Raw genomic sequence first — 24,508 nt, forward strand, 5'->3', positions numbered from 1 at the left:
ATTTATTTAATAGTTCAAGGGTACTTAAAGTTTAACTTGTTATTGTCAATAAAACTAAAGAACTGAACTTGTTGGAAGATAAAACACGGTTTCGGTTTTTTAACTCCGGTAACAACAAAACTTGATTTAGATGTACAAAACTGAATTTTCAGTCATTAATATGTTGTGAGTTTGATGAAATCACTGCAGCGGCACAATTTTAGTGAAGTCATAAAATCTAGTTTTTTGGGATGTCAATTTGATCTTTAAATGGGGATATTTTTTTAAGGTTGATGGATTTCCGCGAAGATTGTGAAGAATACTTCCCAAAACGGAGAATGAGAATGCGGATGGAAAACATTTTAGATGTTAAAAAATGGAGTGGTGAAGTATTCTCACTCCATTGACATCCTAATAGTTTTTGTCAACATTATAATAGCACACATTGATTCTAACAAGATTTGTGTCAATCTAACCATGCATTCAATTATACATAGGATATTTTGAAGTAGAACAATTAAGGATAAGCAATTCATCAATAAAAGATTATGGATTTAGATAAGTTATGTTTAGTGTTGGAATTCAAAGTGTTTAATTAAACTTTATAGTTAGGTGTGAGACACATGTTGAATTGGATTAGACTTAAAATTAATGAGAGGAATGGAGAATGAAGGAGAACCACATCTAAATTTGGTCCATGATGTGAGGATGACTTGAAGTTGAAGCCAACCAAATAAGAAGAAACAATTCCCACCTCTTCCCATGTGCACATTAGTTTGTTTGTTTCCATCACCTTTAACCCTTTTAAGATGTTTCATGGAGACACTCCATATAGTGTCTATCCAATGCTACTTTTCCCTTTTCTTCAATGTAATTTAATGCCTATACTTTTCCCTCCTTTCCACAAAGTACCCATAAAAAAAAAAGGTTACGTTGTTTACCCACTACATACATGTTGCATTTGATAAATGGAATGTGAAAATATAAGTTTGAAACTGAATGCTTTCTTTATCTCATAATTTATTTTGAATGTTTAGTGTTATTTGAACATAAAAATAAATTGACAACATATAAAAATACATCACTTATACCCATTTATTAAAACACAGAAAGAAGAAGAAAAAACTAATAAAAAACTAAATCTTATATAATTACGTTGTTGGACAACAAAATTGTCGTACAAAATAACATTTATCTATTTTTTATTTGTTTAGTAGAATAGTATTATCATAATGTACCGGAAAAAAAATTAGTATTATTATTGTATACTATTAGACAACGGTATGTAGTATTATTTTTTTTTTTTTACAATGAGCTGGGATCGAACCCAGACCTATAACATACTAGAACAAACAATGTTTGGATTAAAATTTAAGAAAATCATGGTGAATTATATCATAATTTTGACAAAATCACGTTATTATTATTATTTATTTATTTTGTGTTAATTCTCTATCTCTCATGAAAAGGTGGATTCATAATTTGAGTTCAACCACAAAATAAGTAAAGTTTGACTAAAAATTATTTTTACTAGGAATCGAATTTAGATTCTCTCGGACAATTAGTTTTAATGGGAGTTGATTAAATGTTATTATATTTCCTACGAGGAAGTCCTTGAGTCTTCCGTTTATCACATGCTTGACAAATTGAGAGATAATTAGAAGAAAATTCTTGATATTTCCTCAAGGCCTCTCCAATATTTTTGACTTATGGCACATGGCTTTGAAGAAAATTGGAACTACTTGTTGTAATAAAAGTTAAAAGATGAGTGACGTTACTTATTGGTGACAGAATTAATTAAATGAAATAGTAGTTCCAAATATCCACAAGTATTAGCTTGACTGCTAGCATTTTCCTTTATTTATTACTATTTGTTATGAATAATTGAATACTAATGTTCTTACCTAATGTTTTTGCAAGTTCTACTTAAAAAATTTGATCATCATTTGACTACTGCCCTTACTTTTCAAAAATTAATAAATAAAAAATTTAGATGAGTTACTAAGTCATGAAATTTTTTAATACTTTATGTTAAATTCACAATCTTACGAAAGATTAAAAAATTTGGGTTTATGTAACCAAACTATTCTACGTGGGACATACTTTCCACCTTTAAGTCAAGGTAAATTTGGGTTTATGTAAAAATAATTAAGTGCCACTTTTTGACTATTTATTTGTTTTATATTATTTATCATTCTAGAATTTTTGGGTATTATCATGTTTTTTTATACCAAAAAAAAATGATTTTACTACTAGATTATTATTTAAAATTTTGGGGTGTAAATCAAGTAATCTTCGAATCTTGTGGGATTTAAATAAGTGACTAAATTTCTTTAAGAATTTTAATACTATATATTTAAAGAATAATTTTACCAGTAAATACACAAGACTTTAAATACATGGATACCGGAGCTCTTCATGGTCTTGGGAGGCCATGTTGTGACAACTGACAAGTGTGAGTGAGTTAAGTTTCACATTACTTAGAAAAGTGAAGGTTAAACACTTTATAAGTGGAGGTAATTTTCACCATACAAGCTTGTTTTGTAGGATTAAGTTAAACTCAACTTGAGGATTGCCCTCGCTTAATATATATATGATGACTAATATACTTACCTTCATTCCATAATCTAGAATGTGTCAAACGCATTCTGCCAAACAACTTTTTCAATCCAAGGAACTTTCTTATTTAATGCTTTGCTCTTTATGGATATTGTAGTATCAACAATGTTCTTATCCCATATATATCATGTTAACACCACTAGTTAGTGTCATTGATTTGATGAATGAATAGAAGTTTGCACAAAAAAGAGAAAGCAGGAAAAGAAACCAAATCCGTTAGTATTAATTTGGAATAAAATATATATAAGCTTCATTTGAAAAAATGTTTCCCAAATATAAGTTCAAGTTTAAACTATTAGATAGATGCATTAACTATTTCAGAAAAAATATCTCTAATTATTAGTTTATTTATTAGTAGTAGTATTTTTTTTCCTAATGGTTTAGTGGTTAGAAATTTATCTTAAAGATGAATAATTGAAGTGTTTTGGATTCGAACCCCGACTCTGCATAATATATGCGATATTCCTACTAACCGAGCTAAACTCACAAAACTAGTAGTAGTATCTTTTAATGTGACTTTTAAGTAAAATTAATTAAAGCCAAATGGTGATTTTTCAAACATCTTTCAACAAATAGAAAAATTTAATTCACTTAATTTTTTATTTTTTTTTACTAATTAATTCACTTAATTGTTTTTTACTAGTAAAACTTAATTTTTTTAATATAAGTGTGGAATTGTCAAATATTTCTTATAATAGTTGACCGTTATTTATGGATGGAGAAAGTTGGTGAAATTACGGTTCTTGGTCTTTGATGTGTTAATGAGACGGGCCATAGCCCAAAATCTCACTTCAATGCTTGTTTCACTTAGTTTTGATATTTTCTAACTTCTGGAAACCCAAATTAATTGGCAGTCGCAAATTTTGACCTTACTTTAGCCACAAATATAGGAGTACTAGTCATGAGGTATAGTGTATCAGAATTCTAGTCATGAGTTAATTGAATTAGAGTTTTAGACCAAAAAACAGTAAATGAACAACTATCGAGGTGAACAAAAAACAACATGAGGTGCTCCAAGTTTTTGTTTTATAGGGATGATTTGTTGGGGAATTAATTAATTTGCTGATATCTAATTGACTAAAATACTCTTACTTAACTACATTTTTTATATTTTTTTTAACAAGCAATGAAATATATTAGCACCAACGACAAGTCCTGACTAGCACAAGATGGGCTAGAAAGAACCTCAAAAGTTTACATTCAACAAGAGACCAAATACAACAAAAACAAAAAGCTTAAACCAAAAGGGCTCGACTACTACATGTGAGAGTTTAAACCAAGATTGCCATTATAGACTTTCAACCACCAAAACGAATGTAATTTAACTTTATATAATATCTGGTGAATCGTAGTTTCCTTAGCCCTGAAAACTTTATTATTCCGCTCATTCCGCATGACTCAAATGCAACATAACCAAATAAGCTGCAAGAGGAGCGGCGAGCTCGCAATCCTCCAGAAGAATGAATAAACTAAACAAAATGATCCTGTAGCAAAATCGGATCAACTGAGGATATATCAACTCAGGATCTAACCAAACACCACAAGGGTGCGAAAATAGGGCAATAGAGGAACAAATGATGAGTTGTTTCCAATCCCAGCATCCAGTCACACAAAAATGAGTGTAATGAGAAATGATGTTACACGTAACCAAATTGTCTTTAGTCGGCAACTTGTTACGAAATAGCCTCCAAGCCAGAATAGAGATCTTCAAGGGTACCTGTTTGTGCTAAATTAAGTCTGGAGTAGCTTCCACGCATGGAGAGAGTATATTTTAAAAGGGACTTTTAAAAATCATAACTTTTTTCATAAATACATTTTAAAAATCTCAAAAAAGTCTCTTAGGATACATACTTTTTTTTTTTTTGAAAAGTACATATTTATCATTTAAAAATATGAAAAATCTTAGTTGTTATTTTTTTATCAAATAAAATTTACCTTAAAAGGATGATGCTTCAATCTAGGAATTACAAATTTTAAAGTTTAACATCTACAAAAATATCTATAATTATCTCTCTTCAAAAGTACTCCGTCCGGTCCTTATTATAAGGAACAATTTGGTAAAAACACACATACCAAGAAACCTTATCTTTCTTAATAAAAATTCTAAAATTTTACAATCTATTCCAAAACTAACCTTGGTGTATTAATTTATTCTTAGGGAATATGTCACTCTAGTTAATGCATAACTTTGGAATGGATACAATTTAATAAGGGTAGAAATGGAATTGTAAGAATAAATTTAATGATTGTTTCTTATAAAAAGGACCAATTTTTTTCCTTAAATTGTTCCTTATAAAAAGGACCGGAGGGAGTATTAAAGATGCTTAAACTCAGAACTTTAGGAACCCAAAATCTTCGCTTCCAAAGAAGATATTAATACGTTGTTAGTAAGACAAAAATATATTAGTACTTTGTTAGTAGAAAGTCTAATGACATTTTTATCCCTTCAACACATTTTTTTGTCCAAACCATAAAATGCAAGTCTAGAAAATAAGTGGAATACACAATGTATATTTTTATCTACCATCATTAGTGATTACTAATCTTTATCGAAAAACTATAAAATACTCAAAGTGCATTCTCTTTTTTCAATCAAATTTTTTTCATAGGAAAAACGTAAAAAATTAAACTGAGGTCCAAAACTTTTACATTTTGATGGATTTATTGTTAGTCAAATATCACTATGCTACATTTATTGCAAGATTTATGTGAATTAAAACCTTTGAAACGTTGTGCTGTATAAATCCATAATCCAAAACTTTATTAAATTGCCCTACACTACACAACACAAAATTGTACATACACATTCTTCTGACTCATACATCTTGAGCTTGTGGGTCCATACCCATGATCTTCCATTTTAGTTTCACACTTTCCCAACATATATATTCTCAATAATATACCTTCCAATCTTTCATCCATTTTAAATTACTTCACACACATTTTTTTAATTTAATTTCAAACTTCTTTTCCATTTTCACAATTCACCTTCTTCAATATTCATAGTACCAACAAAAACCAAAACCTTAATCAACAAACATGAATAGAAATGGTTATAGAGATGAAAAATCATGTTGCTATTTTCATCCAAAACAAGTAGTTGTTGGTGTATGTCCTTTGTGTTTGAATGAAAGGCTTCTTTTATTGGCTGCAAAACAAGGGCGGCGCCACCATCAAAACCACCGTTCTTGTTCTTCTTCCTCCAAAAAAGGTTCTACTTCACAAAAGATTCAAAATTCAGTACAAACAAAACCACCCAATTCTTCTTCTATTCATAAGATCTTTGCTTTTGGTTCTCTCTTCACTCGTCTTGAATCTCGTCACTGCAAATCTAATGGCAACTATGATTATGATGATGTCTCTCCAAGTCCAGAAGGTAAAATTGTTAATATTAATTATTTTATTCGTTTTTCCCCGCCTCATTTCGTCTTGTGTAGATATCGGTTATTTTATTCGCTAATACTAGTATAATTATAATGTTAAGTACTAGTAATACTCAAACAAGTGATTAATTCATACTTTGGTTCTTAATTAGTTCTTAATTAATGAGCTTCGACTAATCATTCAGAGAATCCGAATTTAAATTCTAACTGAAATGTCTGAGTTGAAATTATGACTGAAATAATCTTTAGTCACACTTTCTTTATATTTAATCGCCGAATTTTAAATTATCGAAATCTTTATTAGAGGTTCTAAGATTCAAATTTAGCTCTAAGAATATTATACGGCATTAAAATTCTTGAAAAATTAATTTTTTTTTAGCTATTATCATCATACCCAATTCGAAGTAAAATTTGAACATGAGACCTCATGTATATATACTAATCAAATATTTTACCACTAAAACAAAAATGTTAAATACTCATAATTATAATTATTGCTTATGAAAAAAATGTTCATATATATAATTAATCTTTTCCATTTTAAAATTAATTAAAAATGAAAGATTTTCCTATTGTATGTGTGATTATAATTGTTAGAATTAGTTGAGGGATATTTTCATGGTTTGGTGTCCATCAATTTCTTTCATTATTGGAGAAGAATTATGAATTATGAGTACATGTTTGTGTGTCTTCATGTGTAAGATTAGGTTGTGATGATGACAAAATTAAGGTCAAAAAAAGAGTAACTACTAAGACATATATAAGGAAGAGAAATAAAGCTTTCTGTTGGGTCATTGTTTTCTTCTTGGCGTGTCCTATGAGTGTCAGATACAAACGCCAAGAGCCTTATTTATTAGTACACTGAAAAATTATAATGCAAGTTTATTTATGGTCATTTGATTTGGTAGGGAATTAGGGGGTACACAACTAATTTGGCAAAATGTCATTCATGTTTATGAAAAAAGTTACTATAAGATGCCATTATTAAATTTATATCTCTATAATTTTACTTTTATATCCTTGTGTCAATGTCTAATATACAGTATATGGATAAAAAAGTGTCAACATTTAATTAAATCCGTCGGCAGCATAGTAAGTAGCTACATAGAAATGTTAGGTTGTGTATTAATTAATTACCTTAATTTTTTTCAAAAAATATAAAACATAATTTATTCTTCAATATATCTAAATCAAATAAATTTGTAGTTTAGGTTCAAATTTCATTTGATAGGGATGTCCATGTTTAAAGTTAACACAATAGTGTCACAAATATGATTTCTCTCATCATATGATGGGAAAAATCTAAGAAGCTAGCACATACACTTTTTAGATTAACTGTGTTTTGATATAAGACACGCGTCAATGTCAGACACCAATACACCAATACGATGCTAACATTAATGATTATTATTTCTCAAATTATTATCGATATTGATGTGTCTGATGTTTGTGTCCATGTTGTACAAGTAAAAACTAGTATAGTAATACGAAATTTTTGTTTTAAAGAAGAAGAGTACATAGTAAATTAAAGGGTAGATAGGAGTAACCAAAAAGTAAAATTAAAGGTATTTTATTCTTTTTTCTCTACTTTTAATTTTTTGCAAGAAATTTGATTACATTTGATATACTTTTATGTGGGTAGGGTACCTAGGAATGAGAAATGAGAATGACTTTAATTATATAACTTTTGCAGAAGACTCATTCATATCAATCAAGTTTGAAGAAAATGGGGTAGCCTCGTGGGAAAAGAGCACGGTCTCAAAGGTATCCCTAGAGAATTGCAATAACAATACCTCCAACTCCAACAACAAAGTATCATGGAACCATCAAAGCTTGAAGGACAAATTAGAGACCAAGAGTGTGATTGAGCATAGTAAGTCACGTGACATATTTAGGTGGAAGAAGAGGATTGGTCACATGTTCCAGCTCATTAGGTGGAAAAAAACAGGTGGTAGTGTTTGCCACGTAGGCAACAAGGTTGATGGTGGTACAGTTAAAGTCAGAAAAGGTTGGATGAGGACTCTGACAAAGAGGAAGAAGAAGACCATGGAATAAAGTTTTAGTAGACTTAAAAGAAAGTGACACCAATTAATTTGGTCTTTGAATTCAAGAAAATTAAAGGTTCAAAATCATTACTATTACTTACTATTTGTTTGTCTTTAGTCTTCGCGCGTGTATGTTTGAAATCACGTTGGATTTGAAAAAATTACGGTGTTACTATAATTTAGTTGAAGTTTTAAAATGTACGTAGGTTTTTGCAAAATTACGATGATTATAATGATTTATCGTGATTCTGCAAAACATACTCGAAATTTAAACATGCAAAATTCATCACTTTGCAATGGAGTGTGACTAAAGTTATATTCATATTGACATATGGTACAGTCAAAGATAGCTTTGTTACTTTTTATCAACAAAAAGAAATAAAAAATAGCTTTGTTATCATCTCAAAAATGTGCTTTAGATTACTAAAAAAAAATAGGAAAAAGAAAAAGATTAGGGTTGTTAGTGCTTTGCATGCTTTGAGTATTTTCTTTTGGAGGAATGAGGTTCTTTTTGTAATTTTCTTTTTGCTTTATTTTTCTTTTTATGATTTTTTTCATAGAAGGACAATACAGTCTGTAAAAGGGTTTGTATAAAATAAATAAATAAATGGAATGAATATATATATTTGAGTATTAATTCCTTCCATACTGAAAGAATGAACAAAGCCAAAAAACTTCCCATGTTAGGTATATGTAGTGGGAAACAATGAAGCAAAAGGGTCCCTAATGAATAATGCTATAGAACTTGTCTTATAGTTGTCTTAGTGGAATAGAATGTTTTGTTTCCAATTTTCAAATTAACACTCAATTGAGGTTTATGTTTATTCTTTTTAAATATGAAAAAGGTGTTAACAAGTTTAAGGAAAAAAATACACTAGATTGCTAATTATTTGTCCAATAATCATCAATGATTAAACCCCAATTATATGTTTGCATGCATGTGTGCTTGTCCGATTAGGACTTTTGTAATTTGCTTAATGGTTTTATTGGTGTCCTACACATGCCCATTTCCTCACACAAAATATTCACATGGCAATTTTTTTGTCCCTAAGTTAAGGATGACATTTGAGGGTAGGGACATGAGTTTACAACATTAGGACCACCGTGAAAGGTGCTGATGGTTAAAAAATTTATTCGGAATAGTCGAAAATGACAAGATATAATCGAATCTCCAACTAACAAAAATCAATAGGTGCAATGGATTAGGGATATGGAGAAAATGTGGCACCCCTTGGATCATATATAAGAAATTACTATATGATTGGAAAATTAAAATTGTATGAGGCTACAAAGATATATTTTTTGCTTTATGACTACACTTTTTCTTTTAGCGTTTTTTGGAAGTCCTCGTTCGTCTCCAGAAATTTCAAAAATACCCTCGCCACTTAAGTAGTGAACTAAGGGGGTGCACAATCTAAAAAAAAAAAAATACATTTCGCATCCTAGAATCCGAACTCCAGGATGTGAACCTTATAAAATAGGAGGCAAATGAATGCGAACTGTTTTGTTTCCCATTTTTTTTTCTATTTACACACTCGCATCATACGTTACGAGGGAATGGGATTAAAAAGTCAGAAGAATAACTAACATTTAGAATATACAAGGGTCCTGGCCCAATCATGGAATGAGTAACTTTATCCTGGGCTGAGATACTTGCAATCAAAAATTTCTCATCCCACCTACCCACTTTCTCACCCACCCCCTGGAAATTCCATTTTTGCCCTTGGTCAAAAAATTCGAAACGCGTTTTCCGAATTTTTTTTGCCTTTAATTTGGAAAAAAATTCGGAAAACACATTCCGAAGTTGTTTTTAAAGGAAAAAAAATTCGGAAAACGCGTTCCGAATTTTTTGACCAAGGGCAAAAATGGAAAAACAGGGGGTGGGTGAGAAAGTGGGTAGGTGGGATGAGAAATTTTCCTTGCAATCAAACAACTATTGAATTTTTTTCCACCCAGCATTTAACCCTTTACCCTTACAAACAAATCAATATTCCTATTTTACCACTTCCAAAAAACTTAAAAAATGAAATTTTAACATTTAGCCACGGTTTAACCGTGGCTAAACGTAACACATTTATCGGTACACTTTTCCTAAATCTTCCGGTAACAAGTGTAAACCTGAACAGTTGAAAAAAGTATTCCTAAAATAGTTAGCCACCTTTCCTAAGTCTTTTCATGATCCGGTAGCGTTTCTGCGTTTTCAGATTTGAGGTTTCATACCTTTTTTTTCTTTTCAGATTCTAAGTTTTGCCACGGTTTAACCGTGGCTAACTCTTTTCAAAATACTTTTTTTTCAACTGTTCTGGTTTACACTTGTTACCGGAAGACTTAGGAAAAGTGTACCAATAAATGTTACGTTTAGCCATGGTTAAAACGTGGCTAAATGTTAAATTTTCATTTTTTAAGTTTTTTGGAAGGAGTAAAATAGGAATATTGATTTGTTTGTAAGGGTAAAGGGTTAAATGTTGGGGTGGAAAAAAAAATTCACAACTATTTCCATTCAAATCATCAAAAATAAATAAAGCATTTCCATTTGAACTAAAAAATCTAAATTTTGAGGCCTTGTTCATGCTTTGAGAAGGAAAAGTAGATTGAGTTTCTCTCTTCTTCATTGTTAATATGATCATGTCTCAGAAGGCTCGTAGTATCCATTTGCTCCTCCTCCTTCAAGAAATTTTATCTCTCATGACTCGTGGATCGGTTAGACCGACAATGAGATTAAATATATTTATTGAGAAGTTATATTCGTTGTGTTGATTGTCTTGCTAATCTTGATCATTCATAGTAGAAAGTTTGATTTGATAGTGTTCTTATCTTTTATTATTGGCTAAATTGTACTTTTGGCCCCTTAAGTTTCAGAAAGTTGCGATTTTGGTCCCCTATATTTCAAAATAGCACTTTTGGCCCCCTAAGTTTCAGGAAGTTGCAATTTTGACCCCATATGTTTCAAAATAGCACTTTTGGCCCCCTAAATTTCAAAAAGTTGCGATTTTGACCTCCTATATTTCAAAATAGCAATTTTGGCCATGTTTACCCCTTTTGCAAAATGGAAGTTCAAGACACTTTTCTAAATGGAAGTTCAAGACACTTTTCTAAATCAAAATGATATAACAAATCAAGTCATTACATATATGAAGTCATTACATAATTAAAAAGACATAACAAAAAGCACGAAGAGTTTTCAATTTTCATTGTTTCCTATTTTTGGATTTGGAATTAGGTTTTTTTTTTTTTTTTTTTACGTATAGTGAAAAATCCTTTTGAATAAACGTCACGAAGTATTTGGTTAATTCTTTAGGATTTGAGATTATATATGTGTGTTAGTGAAAGAATAAATTTAAAGCATGTGACTTCTTCCTTTTATTTTTTTATTCTTTTAGTTTTTTTAATTATAAGATGACAAAAAAATGTTGACGTGGCAGCTGAGTCACTTAAGTGACTTGCCACATCAATTTTGACTCGATCAAAATTGACCTTTTGCAAAAGGGGTAAAGATAGGGGTCAAAAGTGCTATTTTGAAACATAGGTGGCCAAAATCGCAACTACTGAAACTTAGGGGGCCAAAATTGCTATTTTGAAATATAGGGGGCCAAAATCGCAACTTTTTGAAACTTAGGGAGCTAGAAGTGCTATTTTGAAACATAAGGGGCCAAAATTGCAAGTTTCTGAAACTTAGGGGGCTAAAAGTGCAATTTAGCCTTTATTATTTTTATTGTTTTCTAATGAGATGAGTCTCTTTCACTTGTCTCGTTCCTTAGTTTTTGTTTTAATTTCCTTTCTTTATTAAATAATTATAAACAAATCTAAATTTATCTATAATTGGTAAACTAAATAAGAAAGAGCATCTTAAAATAAACCAATTAAACAATCAATAGATTAATAGTCTAAAGTTGTAAGAAATTTAGATATTTTATACAAGTGGTTAGAAGTTCGATGACATACTATTCCTTTTTTATTCAAATGTAATTTTCTTTTAATGATTCCATTTTATATTAACCCTTAAAATATTCTAATTATACAAATCATTTATAAGGCCTAAAATCTTGAATCTTACTCTTTTTTTTTTTTTTTTTTGGGTGAACTATTCATGTTTTGTTTATTTATCCACACCACAGGGAAAAAATTCTGAAATTGATAAAATGATTTTTTTGTAAGGAAATTAATAAAAAGATGAATAGTGTTTTGTTTGTCACACACACCACATACCTCCATGCTAGGCTTAGCTAGGAATCTGTTCATTGCATTCATTCTGTCCCTACTGTTGATATTTTGAGTGCTGATTTCCTGGATCTTGTTTTGAGAAATGTTTTATTTTACATAAATATAAAACACTACGGAGTACTATATTTATTTTTACTATATGATTTTTGAATTTTAAATTGTGTTTTTAATAGTTGATATCAAAATTGATGTTCACCCTCAAATGATTTTCAAAAAAGAAAAAAATGTGCACACTCAATAATATGCATTATCGTCATCGATATACAACATAAAAATCCATATCCACAACTGTTTTGGTTTGACATCCCACTACATTTTTTAGGGTAATGATACTTCATTTTTTTTTTGTGTCCAGTGCATTTCATCTATATATTATTTAAGTAGCAGATTCTACATAGGAGAGTGTTTTATAACATCCGCTACTTAAGTAGCGGACGTTATAAAAATGAGATTTTTGAGGAAAAAACACCATACCAAGATTTTTATAACTCCTGCTACTTAAGTAGCGGATTCTGTCAAACTCTCAAATGTACAGCTTGCATATATTTCTAGTTAATTGTCATTATATGTAATAATATGTATTTACATTGTTGCCTTATAAACTCGCGTCATTAATTACATGGTCATTCTGTGTAATAATATTTGAAGCCTGATTTGGAACTAGCCAAGCAATTAGAGGTTAGAGAGAATGGAATGCCTTTTGTTTTCTCAAAACGAAAGTCTAACCTGTGACTATAGCACAAGGGTTCTATTTATAGAACTTCTTTGTGTGCTCCCAAGTCAAGTGATAGTGGGCTTCCTTAAGCTACTAACCTTTGCTAACTAATTAGCAAATTTTACTAACCGCACCTTATTCATAAGTCTTACTTATGGTTCTCCTTATGACTGTTCATTTGTGTGAGTGATATTACCCAACAAATAATCATCTAATCTTTTTTGTATCACGCATCAATGAAATGGGCCTCGCCATAAATTTATGATTTTTTTTAAATGTTATAGTCAACAGAAACGGTTTTTTATTGTTGTCGTAGCTGCAAGCAAAGGGTTTACAAGAACGTTTTTTAAATTGGCAACCGTGAAAAAGCGTTGTTGTTGCAGAAAATCGTTGTTAGTAAAGAGTCTGCCGGCTTGATTGAGCAACAGTGCATAACAGTTGCGATAGACCATAGCAAAGCGTTCTCTAAATTCAACCAATGGCAACGATTATTATCTGAGAACAGATAGAAATGTTTCTGTTGAAAACTTTGATAACCGTTCTGTTAGGGACTCTAAGAAAATGGTTGTCTTCATGGCGTTGCCGTTGGAAAAACAAATTGTTGCGAAAGGCTAAGAGAACCCATCGGTGTAGAACCCCCGAAAACTGTTCTCATAGCCTATGGCAACGGTTTTTTTTTTTTACATTACAGAACAATTTTTTGGCGTTCTTGTAGAATGAAAATGTTGTAGTGTCGGGAACCAGAGGAGAACCGTTCGGTGTGGATGAGTAGAGGCTTTGCTAGGTTGCTCAACTTGTGATCGAAACTCCTTTCGGCACTTCAAAAGATAATCATTCAATCACTGATTCTTGTTACATTCATAATGATCCAAGGAACGGAAATCAAAAATCTTAACTCCCGCTGCTCTTTGATAACTCGATTTCCCTTCAAGTACTTTATCCATACTCTATTCATTATCATCCCTAGTCAAAGTTTGGTTATTTTTTTAGTTTAGGATCATTGTTAGGCCATATTGGCGCTAGAGCCCAAAAAAGAGTAAATAGAGAAGAATTTATTATTTGAAATTGATAGAATTAATGAGAAAAATTGATTGCAATGGATATATGATAGTACATTTTATATATAGTGATTCTCTTATATATGATAACTAATCTTAACAAACTTGCAACTAATTCTTATCAATTTGCGACTACCTATAACCAATTGAAACAAGCTCGAGTTGGCAATACATATTTTTATTTCCAAATTTGAGAGGAGTATCCCAAAGTAAAGAAAATACAAAGCAAATGAGTAATGAAAATTGGCATAAAAAAACAAAAATTCAATCACATCAGTTAAACAAGAGAAGGAGGGACAATTGTTTATTCTTTAAATTAGATTTTGAAAGGGCTTATGATACGGTGAATTAGAATTTCTTAGATTACATGATGGTTAGAATGGGCTTTACGGAAGGATGGAGGAAGTGGATTCGAGCTTGTGTGTTTCAAAGTTCAATGTTTGTTTTAGTAAATGGGATTCCTACGGCGGATTTTAGCGTTGGTAAAGGTTTGAGACAGGGTGACCCTCTATCACACTTCCTCTTCTTGATTATTGCTGAAATGTAACAAACGACAATTGTGTTGCAAACAGTCTAATTGCTTTTGATCAGAAATCTACAAACTCTAAATAACCAGTGATGCAAAATTAAGTAGAGAGATTCACTCTTTGTATTTGTTAGTCCCAAAAGTTCAATAACATCGCCAACAACAATTCTCCGCGCAGCCACCATTCGTTTCCCACTTGAAGATTTTGAAGTTAGACTCAAATTTAATGGTTGTAACAGAATGAAGAAATAAATTTGAAGCAAACAAATTTAACAACAAATAACAGCATAATTAGAATTTCAACATAGATCTCAACAAAACTAAAGCAAGGTTAGTAAAATTGTTAAGAGAAGCCATTTTTCGTAATATGCAGAGGAGAAAAGGAAGTGTTGAAACTATTACAATTAGGATTAGAAAAGAGAGGCGATGGTTGGTGAAGCCTGATAGAAATCAACATATATATATGATCAGTTATGTCAGCCTTGATCATGCCAAACACACAGCCACCAAAATTAATTATGATGTAGAAAAATAGCATTTGAATACGCTTATAGGATGTAGAATGTAGAAAAAGTATTGGAATGCGCTTATGCAGTTGGTGGTAGCATTTATTAGCAAATTTGGAATATGCTTATTGGAATACGCTTATGCATTGGTGACATCATTTATTTATTATTTATATTAGCAAATCTTTCCACTAATTATGGTTTCCCGCCCTTGTTATGAGGAATTAGGGTTGAGCCTGATGCTCTTTATGTATATTAGATATTAGATTAGATTAGATTAGATTATATATATATATATATATATATATGATCAGTTATGTCAGCCTTGATCATGCCAAACACACAGCCACCAAAATTAATTATGATGTAGAAAAATAGCATTGGAATACGCTTATAAGATCTAGAATGTAGAAAAAAGTATTGGAATGCGCTTATGCAGTTGGTGTTAGCATTTATTAGCAAATTTGGAATATGTTTATTGGAATACGCTTATGCATTGGTGACATCATTTATTTATTATTTATATTAGTAAATTTTTCCACTAATTATGGTTTCCCGCCCTTGTTATAAGGGAATTATGGTTGAGCCTGATGCTCTTTATGTATATTAGATTAGATCAGATTAGATATAAGAAAGATAAAGATAACGACGTTAGTCTTTTTTTGAATTTAGGGGGTTTTCATATTGATTGTTAGTGTTTTTTTAATTTAAAGTAATTTGGTTCTTGGTTTAATGTAATTTATTTTGTCAGATGATTCTTTTTTAGGAGGTTCAAAATATTTTGATAGGTCAAGTAAAACAAGAGGCAACTCAGGTGAAGGACGCCAAATATCTTTACCGATAAGTTCCTTAATGTTGTTTCTTAAAGGAATAGAAGCGGCTCTCAAATTAAGGCAATCCTTTGGGGGCAAAAGATTCATAATAAGAGCCAAAACACAATTGAGTATAGTTTTCAGTGTTAATTTGATCTCTTCTTGAGTATCAGCCATGATAATTTGATCTCTGTTACAAAAAAAAATATTAGTCGAACAAACAAAAACACAAGAAACAAATTGATTGCAGCTTTACAACAAATGCTTCAATATTAATTTCATACACTTATGTGTGCTAGATTTCTATCAAAATCACTTTTTTTTAACTTCTAAATATATTGATACACATTACCCAAGTACAACGTGTACAAGATTAAAATTCTAAACATAACACTTCAATTTCTAAACATAACTCATAATTCCTAAATAACATTAGGACAATAAAGCAATTGCATTTCCAACTATTTTCAAAGTTCACAAAACCAATTTTTAAGAATATACAGCAAATTATCAACTAAAGACAACTGTTCAGTCAACCACTAAGCAATGCACGCACATCATATAATGAAAACCTATTTCACCATCTTACAAACAAATCATCACAAAGTTCAACAAATTTTCATCAACACAAACATAAAGAGTGCAGTAGTCTAAACCAATTAAAATGTTTGAAGTCTTCCAACAAATGCTTCAATATGAAGTTCATAAATTTAAGTGTGCTACATTTCTATCAAAATCATATATTTTTAAACTTCTAAATATATTGATGCACATTAACCCGAGTACAACGTGTACAAGATTAAACTTCTAAACATAACTCATAATTCCTAAACAACATTAGGACAGTAAATAAAATGTATTTCCAACTATTTTCAAAGTTCACAAAACCAATTTTTAAGAACATAAAGCAGATTATCAACCAAATACAATTGTTAACTCAACCACTAAGCAATGCACACACATCATACAAAGAAATCATCACAAATTTCAACAGATTTTCATCAACACAACATATAATTGCCAAATCAAACAACTTTGATTAGTTAAATCGGATCCACATTATTAATATTAAGAAAACTAAAACAAAAAAAGTGCAGCAACCTAAACCAACTAAATTGTTTGCAGACTTACAACAAAGGCTTCAATATGAATTTCATACACTTAAGTGTGCTAGATTTCTATCAAAATCACATTATTTTTTTTTAACTTTTAAATATATTGATATTGATACGCATTAACCCGAGTACTACGTGTACATGATTAAATTTCTAAACAGACCTCCTAATTACTAAATCACATTAGGACAATAAAGCAATTGTATTTCCAACTATTTTCAAAGATCACATTACCCAGCTAAACAAGCAGTACCGAACCAAAGATTCCAGCTAAATAACAGTCTGTTGAATCATCAAAAACATAAGAAGAGGGATGAATGGAAGAAACCATCTTCTTGGCATATAATTCCCGAGGAAGAGGAGGAGCTTTGGGTTTCTTTTTCTTCTGCGAGTTTTTGTTAAGATATAGCTCAGGTGTTATCATGATTCTTTCATTGGTCAATGGATTAAAGAAGAAAAAACCCACCACTTTCTTTTTACAATAGTCGGCTACTATGAACCAACCATCAAATGAACCAGTGATGGTTTGAGTGGACTCCAACAGATTAGCATCAAGGTGGTGAACTTCATTTGTGCTTAAGCTAAAAAAACACTCAGATGCTTCTTTTTTAGGAGGTTCAAAACATTTTGATAGGTCAAGTAAAACAAGAGGCAACTCAAGTGAAGGACGCCAAATATCTTTACCGATAAGTTCCTTAATGTTGTTTCTTAAAGGAATAGAAGCGGCTCTCAAATTAAGGCAATCCTTTGGGGGCAAAAGATTCATAATAAGAGCCAGAACACAATTGGGTATAGTTTCCAGTGTTAATTTGATCTCTTCTTGAGTATCAGCCATGATAATTTGATCTCTGTTACAAAAATAAAAAATTAGTCGAACAAACAAAAACACAAGAAACAAATTGATTGCAGCTTTACAACAAATGCTTCAATATTAATTTCATACACTTATGTGTGCTAGATTTCTATCAAAATCACTTTTTTTTAACTTCTAAATATATTGATACACATTACCCAAGTACAACGTGTACAAGATTAAAATTCTAAACATAACACTTCAATTTCTAAACAAAACTCATAATTCCTAAATAACATTAGGACAATAAAGCAATTGCATTTCCAACTATTTTTAAAGTTCACAAAACTAATTTTTAAGAATATACAGCAAATTATCAACTAAAGACAACTGTTCAGTCAACCACTAAGCAATGCACGCACATCATATAATGAAAATTCACCATCTTACAAACAAATCATCACAAAGTTCAACAAATTTTCATCAACACAAACATAAAGAGTGCAGTAGTCTAAACCAATTAAAATGTTTGAAGTCTTCCAAAAAATGCTTCAATATGAAGTTCATAAATTTAAGTGTGCTACATTTCTATCAAAATCATATATTTTTAAACTTCTAAATATATTGATGCACATTAACCCGAGTACAACGTGTACAAGATTAAACTTCTAAACATAACTCATAATTCCTAAACAACATTAGGACAGTAAAGAAAATGTATTTCCAACTATTTTCAAAGTTCACAAAACCAATTTTTAAGAACATAAAGCAGATTATCAACCAAATACAATTGTTAAGTCAACCACTAAGCAATGCACACACATCATACAAAGAAATCATCACAAATTTCAACAGATTTTCATCAACACAACATATAATTGCCAAATCAAACAACTTTGATTAGTTAAATCGGATCCACATTATTAATATTAAGAAAACTAAAACTAAAAAAGTGCAGCAACCTAAACCAACTAAATTGTTTGCAGACTTACAACAAAAGCTTCAATATGAATTTCATACACTTAAGTGTGCTAGATTTCTATCAAAATCACATTATTTTTTTTAACTTTTAAATATATTGATATTGATACGCATTAACCCGAGTATTACGTGTACAGGATTAAATTTCTAAACAGACCTCCTAATTACTAAATCACATTAGGACAATAAAACAATTGTATTTCCAACTATTTTCAAAGATCACATTACCCAGCTAAACAAGCAGTACCGAACCAAAAATTCTAGATAAATAATAGTCTGTTGAATCATCAGAAACATAAGAAGAGGGATGAATGGAAGAAACCATCTTCTTGGCATATAATTCCCGAGGAAGAGGAGGAGCTTTGGGTTTCTTTTTCTTCTGCGAGTTTTTGTTAAGATATAGCTCAGGTGTTATCATGATTCTTTCATTGGTCCGGTCCGGTTTTTAAAACACTGTTAATGATTAATGAGATAACAATTTTTGACACCCGTGACACCCAAGATCCCTATTTCTTTTTATCAGCAAAAATTCATTTTTCAATTTATTGAAAAATAACCAATGTATCTGATCTATATTATAGACCAAATATATGAATTATTTAATGATCATAAGATGTGGTTTTCTTCTTCTTATGGAAATATAAGAATGGAGAAGTACATTAATAGTTAGAGAGATAACAAGTTAATTAGAGACAAAATAAATAAGTAATTATTTTACGATAAAATAATAGAGTATTACAAAATTTTATGCGATTATTTAAAATAATAAGTTATTTGATAAATAATATAAACATAAATTTAATAGGAGTTTCGTAAAATTAAAATAAAATAATAGGGGTTAAAGTTTACGATCAGTTTGCATTTCGATCAAAGAGTCGTATTTAATATATTAAAAAATAATATTGGGTAGTAGGAATCCACTGAGACGAAGTGACTGTTCTCATCCCCCACTTATTGATTTCAGATAAGCAGGTTGATCGAGATATCATGGCCTGCAAGCATGATGTTCAAATACTTGGATTATGCTAGTTGAGTTGATGTCATGTTATCTTATATTTTCTATAAGATTTAGTTTCTTTATGTTTTCAGTTGTTAGCTCAATTTTGTAGTAATCTTTTGGATTTTATAATCTTATTTATGTATTCAGACGATATGTAATGAAAAATTAATGTTTCCCAATTTAGTTATGTACACTCTTGTCAATTTTACAAGATATATTGATGGTTATATAGTTGTTGGTGTTATTTTTTATTGAAATGCATGACTATAGTCATTTATTTTTGTGGTCAAACTGACCATAGTCATATTTAATTCATGAGAATGAGAAAAAATCAATTGAGTATGAATTATCAGATATTCAAATTGATTTTTGAATTTAAATTAAAAATATATTAATTATTTTCTATTTTTGTAATTACTATTCATAACACTTAAATTTTTAAATAAGAAAAAGAAGTTTTTAAGTTTAGATTAAGTTTAAAATTAAATTATCGATTATGAATATATAAGTTTGATCTCTAATTTAAACAATATTTAATTTAAATGCTTCAATATTAATTTCATACACTTATGTGTGCTAGATTTCTATCAAAATCACTTTTTTTTAACTTCTAAATATATTGATACACATTACCCAAGTACAACGTGTACAAGATTAAAATTCTAAACATAACACTTCAATTTCTAAACATAACTCATAATTCCTAAATAACATCAGGACAATAAAGCAATTGCATTTCCAACTATTTTCAATGTTCACAAAACCAATTTTTAAGAATATACAGCAAATTATCAACTAAAGACAACTGTTCAGTCAACCACTAAGCAATGCACGCACATCATATAATGAAAACCTATTTCACCATCTTACAAACAAATCATCACAAAGTTCAACAAATTTTCATCAACACAAACATAAAGAGTGCAGTAGTCTAAACCAATTAAAATATTTGAAGTCTTCCAACAAATGCTTCAATATGAAGTTCATAAATTTAAGTGTGCTACATTTCTATCAAAATCATATATTTTTAAACTTCTAAATATATTGATGCACATTAACCCGAGTACAACGTGTACAAGATTAAACTTCTAAACATAACTCATAATTCCTAAACAACATTAGGATAGTAAAGAAAATGTATTTCCAACTATTTTCAAAGTTCACAAAACCAATTTTTAAGAACATAAAGCAGATTATCAACCAAATACAATTGTTAAGTCAACCACTAAGCAATGCACACACATCATACAAAGAAATCATCACAAATTTCAACAGATTTTCATCAACACAACATATAATTGCCAAATCAAACAACTTTGATTAGTTAAATCGGATCCACATTATTAATATTAAGAAAACTAAAACAAAAAAAGTGCAGCAACCTAAACCAACTAAATTGTTTGCAGACTTACAACAAAGGCTTCAATATGAATTTCATACACTTAAGTGTGCTAGATTTCTATCAAAATCACATTTTTTTTTTTAACTTTTAAATATATTGATATTGATACGCATTAACCCGAGTACTACGTGTACAGGATTAAATTTCTAAACAGACCTCCTAATTACTAAATCACATTAGGACAATAAAGCAATTGTATTTCCAACTATTTTCAAAGATCACATTACCCAGCTAAACAAGCAGTACCGAACCAAAGATTCTAGCTAAATAACAGTCTGTTGAATCATCAGAAACATAAGAAGAGGGATGAATGGAAGAAACCATCTTCTTGGCATATAATTCCCGAGGAAGAGGAGGAGCTTTGGGTTTCTTTTTCTTCTGCGAGTTTTTTTTAAGATATAGCTCAGGTGTTATCATGATTGTTTCATTGGTCTGGTTTTTAAAACACTGTTAATGATTAATGAGATAACAATTTTTGACACCCGTGACACCCAAGATCCCTATTTCTTTTTATCAGCAAAAATTCATTTTTCAATTTATTGAAAAATAACCAATGTATCTGATCTATATTATAGACCAAATATATGAATTATTTAATGATCATAAGATGTGGTTTTCTTCTTCTTATGGAAGTATAAGAATGGAGAAGTACATTAATAGTTAGAGAGATAACAAGTTAATTAGAGACAAAATAAATAAGTAATTATTTTACGATAAAATAATAGAGTATTACAAAATTTTATGCGATTATTTAAAATAATAAGTTATTTGATAAATAATATAAACATAAATTTAATAGGAGTTTCGTAAAATTAAAATAAAATAATAGGGGTTAAAGTTTACGATCAGTTTGCATTTCGATCAAAGAGTCGTATTTAATATATTAAAAAATAATATTGGGTAGTAGGAATCCACTGAGACGAAGTGACTATTCTCATCCCCCACTTATTGATTTCAGATAAGCAGGTTGATCGAGATATCATGGCCTGCAAGCATGAAGTTCAAATACTTGGATTATGCTAGTTGAGTTGATGTCATGTTATCTTATATTTTCTATAAGATTTAGTTTCTTTATGTTTTCAGTTGTTAGCTCAATTTTGTAGTAATCTTTTGGATTTTGTAATCCTATTTATGTATTCAGACGATATGTAATGAAAAATTAATGTTTCCCAATTTAGTTATGTACACTCTTGTCAATTTTACAAGATATATTGATGGTTATATAGTTGTTGGTGTTATTTTTTATTGAAATGCATGACTATAGTCATTTATTTTTGTGGTCAAACTGACCATAGTCATATTTAATTCATGAGAATGAGAAAAAAATCAATTGAGTATGAATTATCAGATATTCAAATTGATTTTTGAATTTAAATTAAAAATATATTAATTATTTTCTATTTTTGTAATTAATATTCATAACACTTAAATTTTTAAATAAGAAAAAGAAGTTTTTAAGTTTAGATTAAGTTTAAAATTAAATTATCGATTATGAATATATAAGTTTGATCTCTAATTTAAACAATATTTAATATATATTTTTTATCTACTAAATTTCAAATAACTAAAACTCATTCTCTTAAGAATTAATTAAAGGAATAACCCTTCTAGACATGTGACTTGGTCTCTATAAAATAAATGGAAGAATGTTATGGCACTTATGAAGCAAACGAATTATTTTGTTACACATATTTTCAGAGAGGGAAACCAAGTAACAGATTCTCTTGCAAACTTTGATTTAACATTAACTGATATTGCTTATTGGAATGAGACTCCTCTGTTTATTATAGATAGTTTCGTTAAGAATCAACTAGGTTTGTTTAGTTTTCGTATATACACCTCTTAATGGAGTTTTGGTTCTTTGTCCCTCCATTTGTATTTCTTTGCCTTTTTTTTAATGGAGTATATATTTTTTGGATATCTAGCACTTAGCTAGTATTTTTTGGTTTAAATTTTTTTTTAAAGGAATAAGTTTTTTATTCTAAATAATGTACAATTCTCATTACCACAATCAAAGAAGCCTACCACCCCCACCACTTTGGTGCGAAATTTTCTCATCCCACCCACTCACTTTCTCCCCTACCCCCTAGTAATTTGGAAAACGTTTTCCGAATTTTTTATAGTGTAAATTTTACACTAGAAAAATAGTTCGGAACGTATTTTCCGAATTTTTTTGCACGCTGGAGGAGTAAGTAAGAAAGTGAGTGGGTAAGATGAGAAAATTTCCTTTGATGCAGGGGTCGATCGAGCCCATTTAAGGGGGTTAAATTGAACTGAACCCTTTGAACTTTAAAAAAAAAAACAATTGTTAATATATCTCCTAATATATTGCACTTTAAACCCCTCTAATTAATTTTTTTTGTTACCATGATATTGGTACGAAGTTTCACCGTCGTTAGCGATGATTAATCCCCGTCGAGGAACCTATGAGGCACACGAGGTGGGTTCTCCCCTCCCAATCGAATTCTCTCTCGATACGCATGAGGCAGGAATCGAACCCCTTATTATTATTATTATTATTTAAAGACCACCTTGCTTTGGACCTATTAGAAAACACAAATACTTACGCAAAGAGACTCAACTATTATACAAATTCAATATCATGATAATAGTTGAGTCTCTTTACGTAAGTATTTGTGTTTTCTAATAGGTCCAAAGCAAGGTGGTCTTTAAATAATACAAATTCAATAAACTTAATACATGTCAATAAGAGATTAGTTTTTGCCAAACACTACAAATTCAATAAACTTATTGACTATAAGTTCGCACGCTATAAGCTAACTTATTACCAGTTTTCTACTACTACACTAGTAGAAAAATGACTTTTGGTTTGGAGATACCACTACCGGTATGTGAATACCAGTAGTGAAATACATTTGACCAAAGGATTCCACTACTGATATTTTTAAAACGGTAGTGGAAAGTTCAGAGACAAGGGATTTCACTACCGGCTTTGCTAAATCCGTAGTGGAAAGTAGACACGGTGGCAATGTCGTAATTACGTACAAATTTGTTTTAATTATCTTCCACTACCGATCTAGGATTCAACGGTAGTGGAATCCTAATAGTGTTATTATTTTTTTCATATTCCCACTTTTCACTACCGATCTAGGATTCACCGGTAGTGGAATCCTAATAGTGTTATAATATTTTTCATATTGTCATTTTCATTCCCAATTTTCATACGCGTTCAATCTCCCTCCCACTGCAAACTCTCCATTCTCAATCGTCCCAAGTTCTTCCAAATCGTCCCAAGTTCTTCAAATCAAACACTCCAATTTCCCAATCATTCTCCAATCTCTCCATTCTCCATTCTCCATTCTCCATTCTCCAATCTCTCCAATTTCATTCGG

The 24,508-nt window shown here is 30.1% G+C and overlaps 1 protein-coding gene across 1 annotated transcript; it reads left to right on the top strand.

Moving 5' to 3' along the window:
* Nucleotides 1-5,345: 5,345 nt before the first annotated feature.
* LOC123903916 lies at nucleotides 5,346-8,426 on the top strand. Its single transcript, XM_045953603.1, has 2 exons — nucleotides 5,346-5,974; nucleotides 7,675-8,426. Exons 1-2 carry the CDS (start codon nucleotides 5,638-5,640, stop codon nucleotides 8,034-8,036), a joined length of 699 nt encoding a protein of 232 aa, XP_045809559.1. The 5' UTR covers nucleotides 5,346-5,637; the 3' UTR covers nucleotides 8,037-8,426.
* The last annotated feature ends 16,082 nt before the right edge of the window (nucleotides 8,427-24,508 follow it).

The sequence above is a fragment of the Trifolium pratense genome, linkage group LG2 (genome assembly GCF_020283565.1).
Source record: "Trifolium pratense cultivar HEN17-A07 linkage group LG2, ARS_RC_1.1, whole genome shotgun sequence".
NCBI classification, from domain to species: domain Eukaryota; kingdom Viridiplantae; phylum Streptophyta; class Magnoliopsida; order Fabales; family Fabaceae; genus Trifolium; species Trifolium pratense.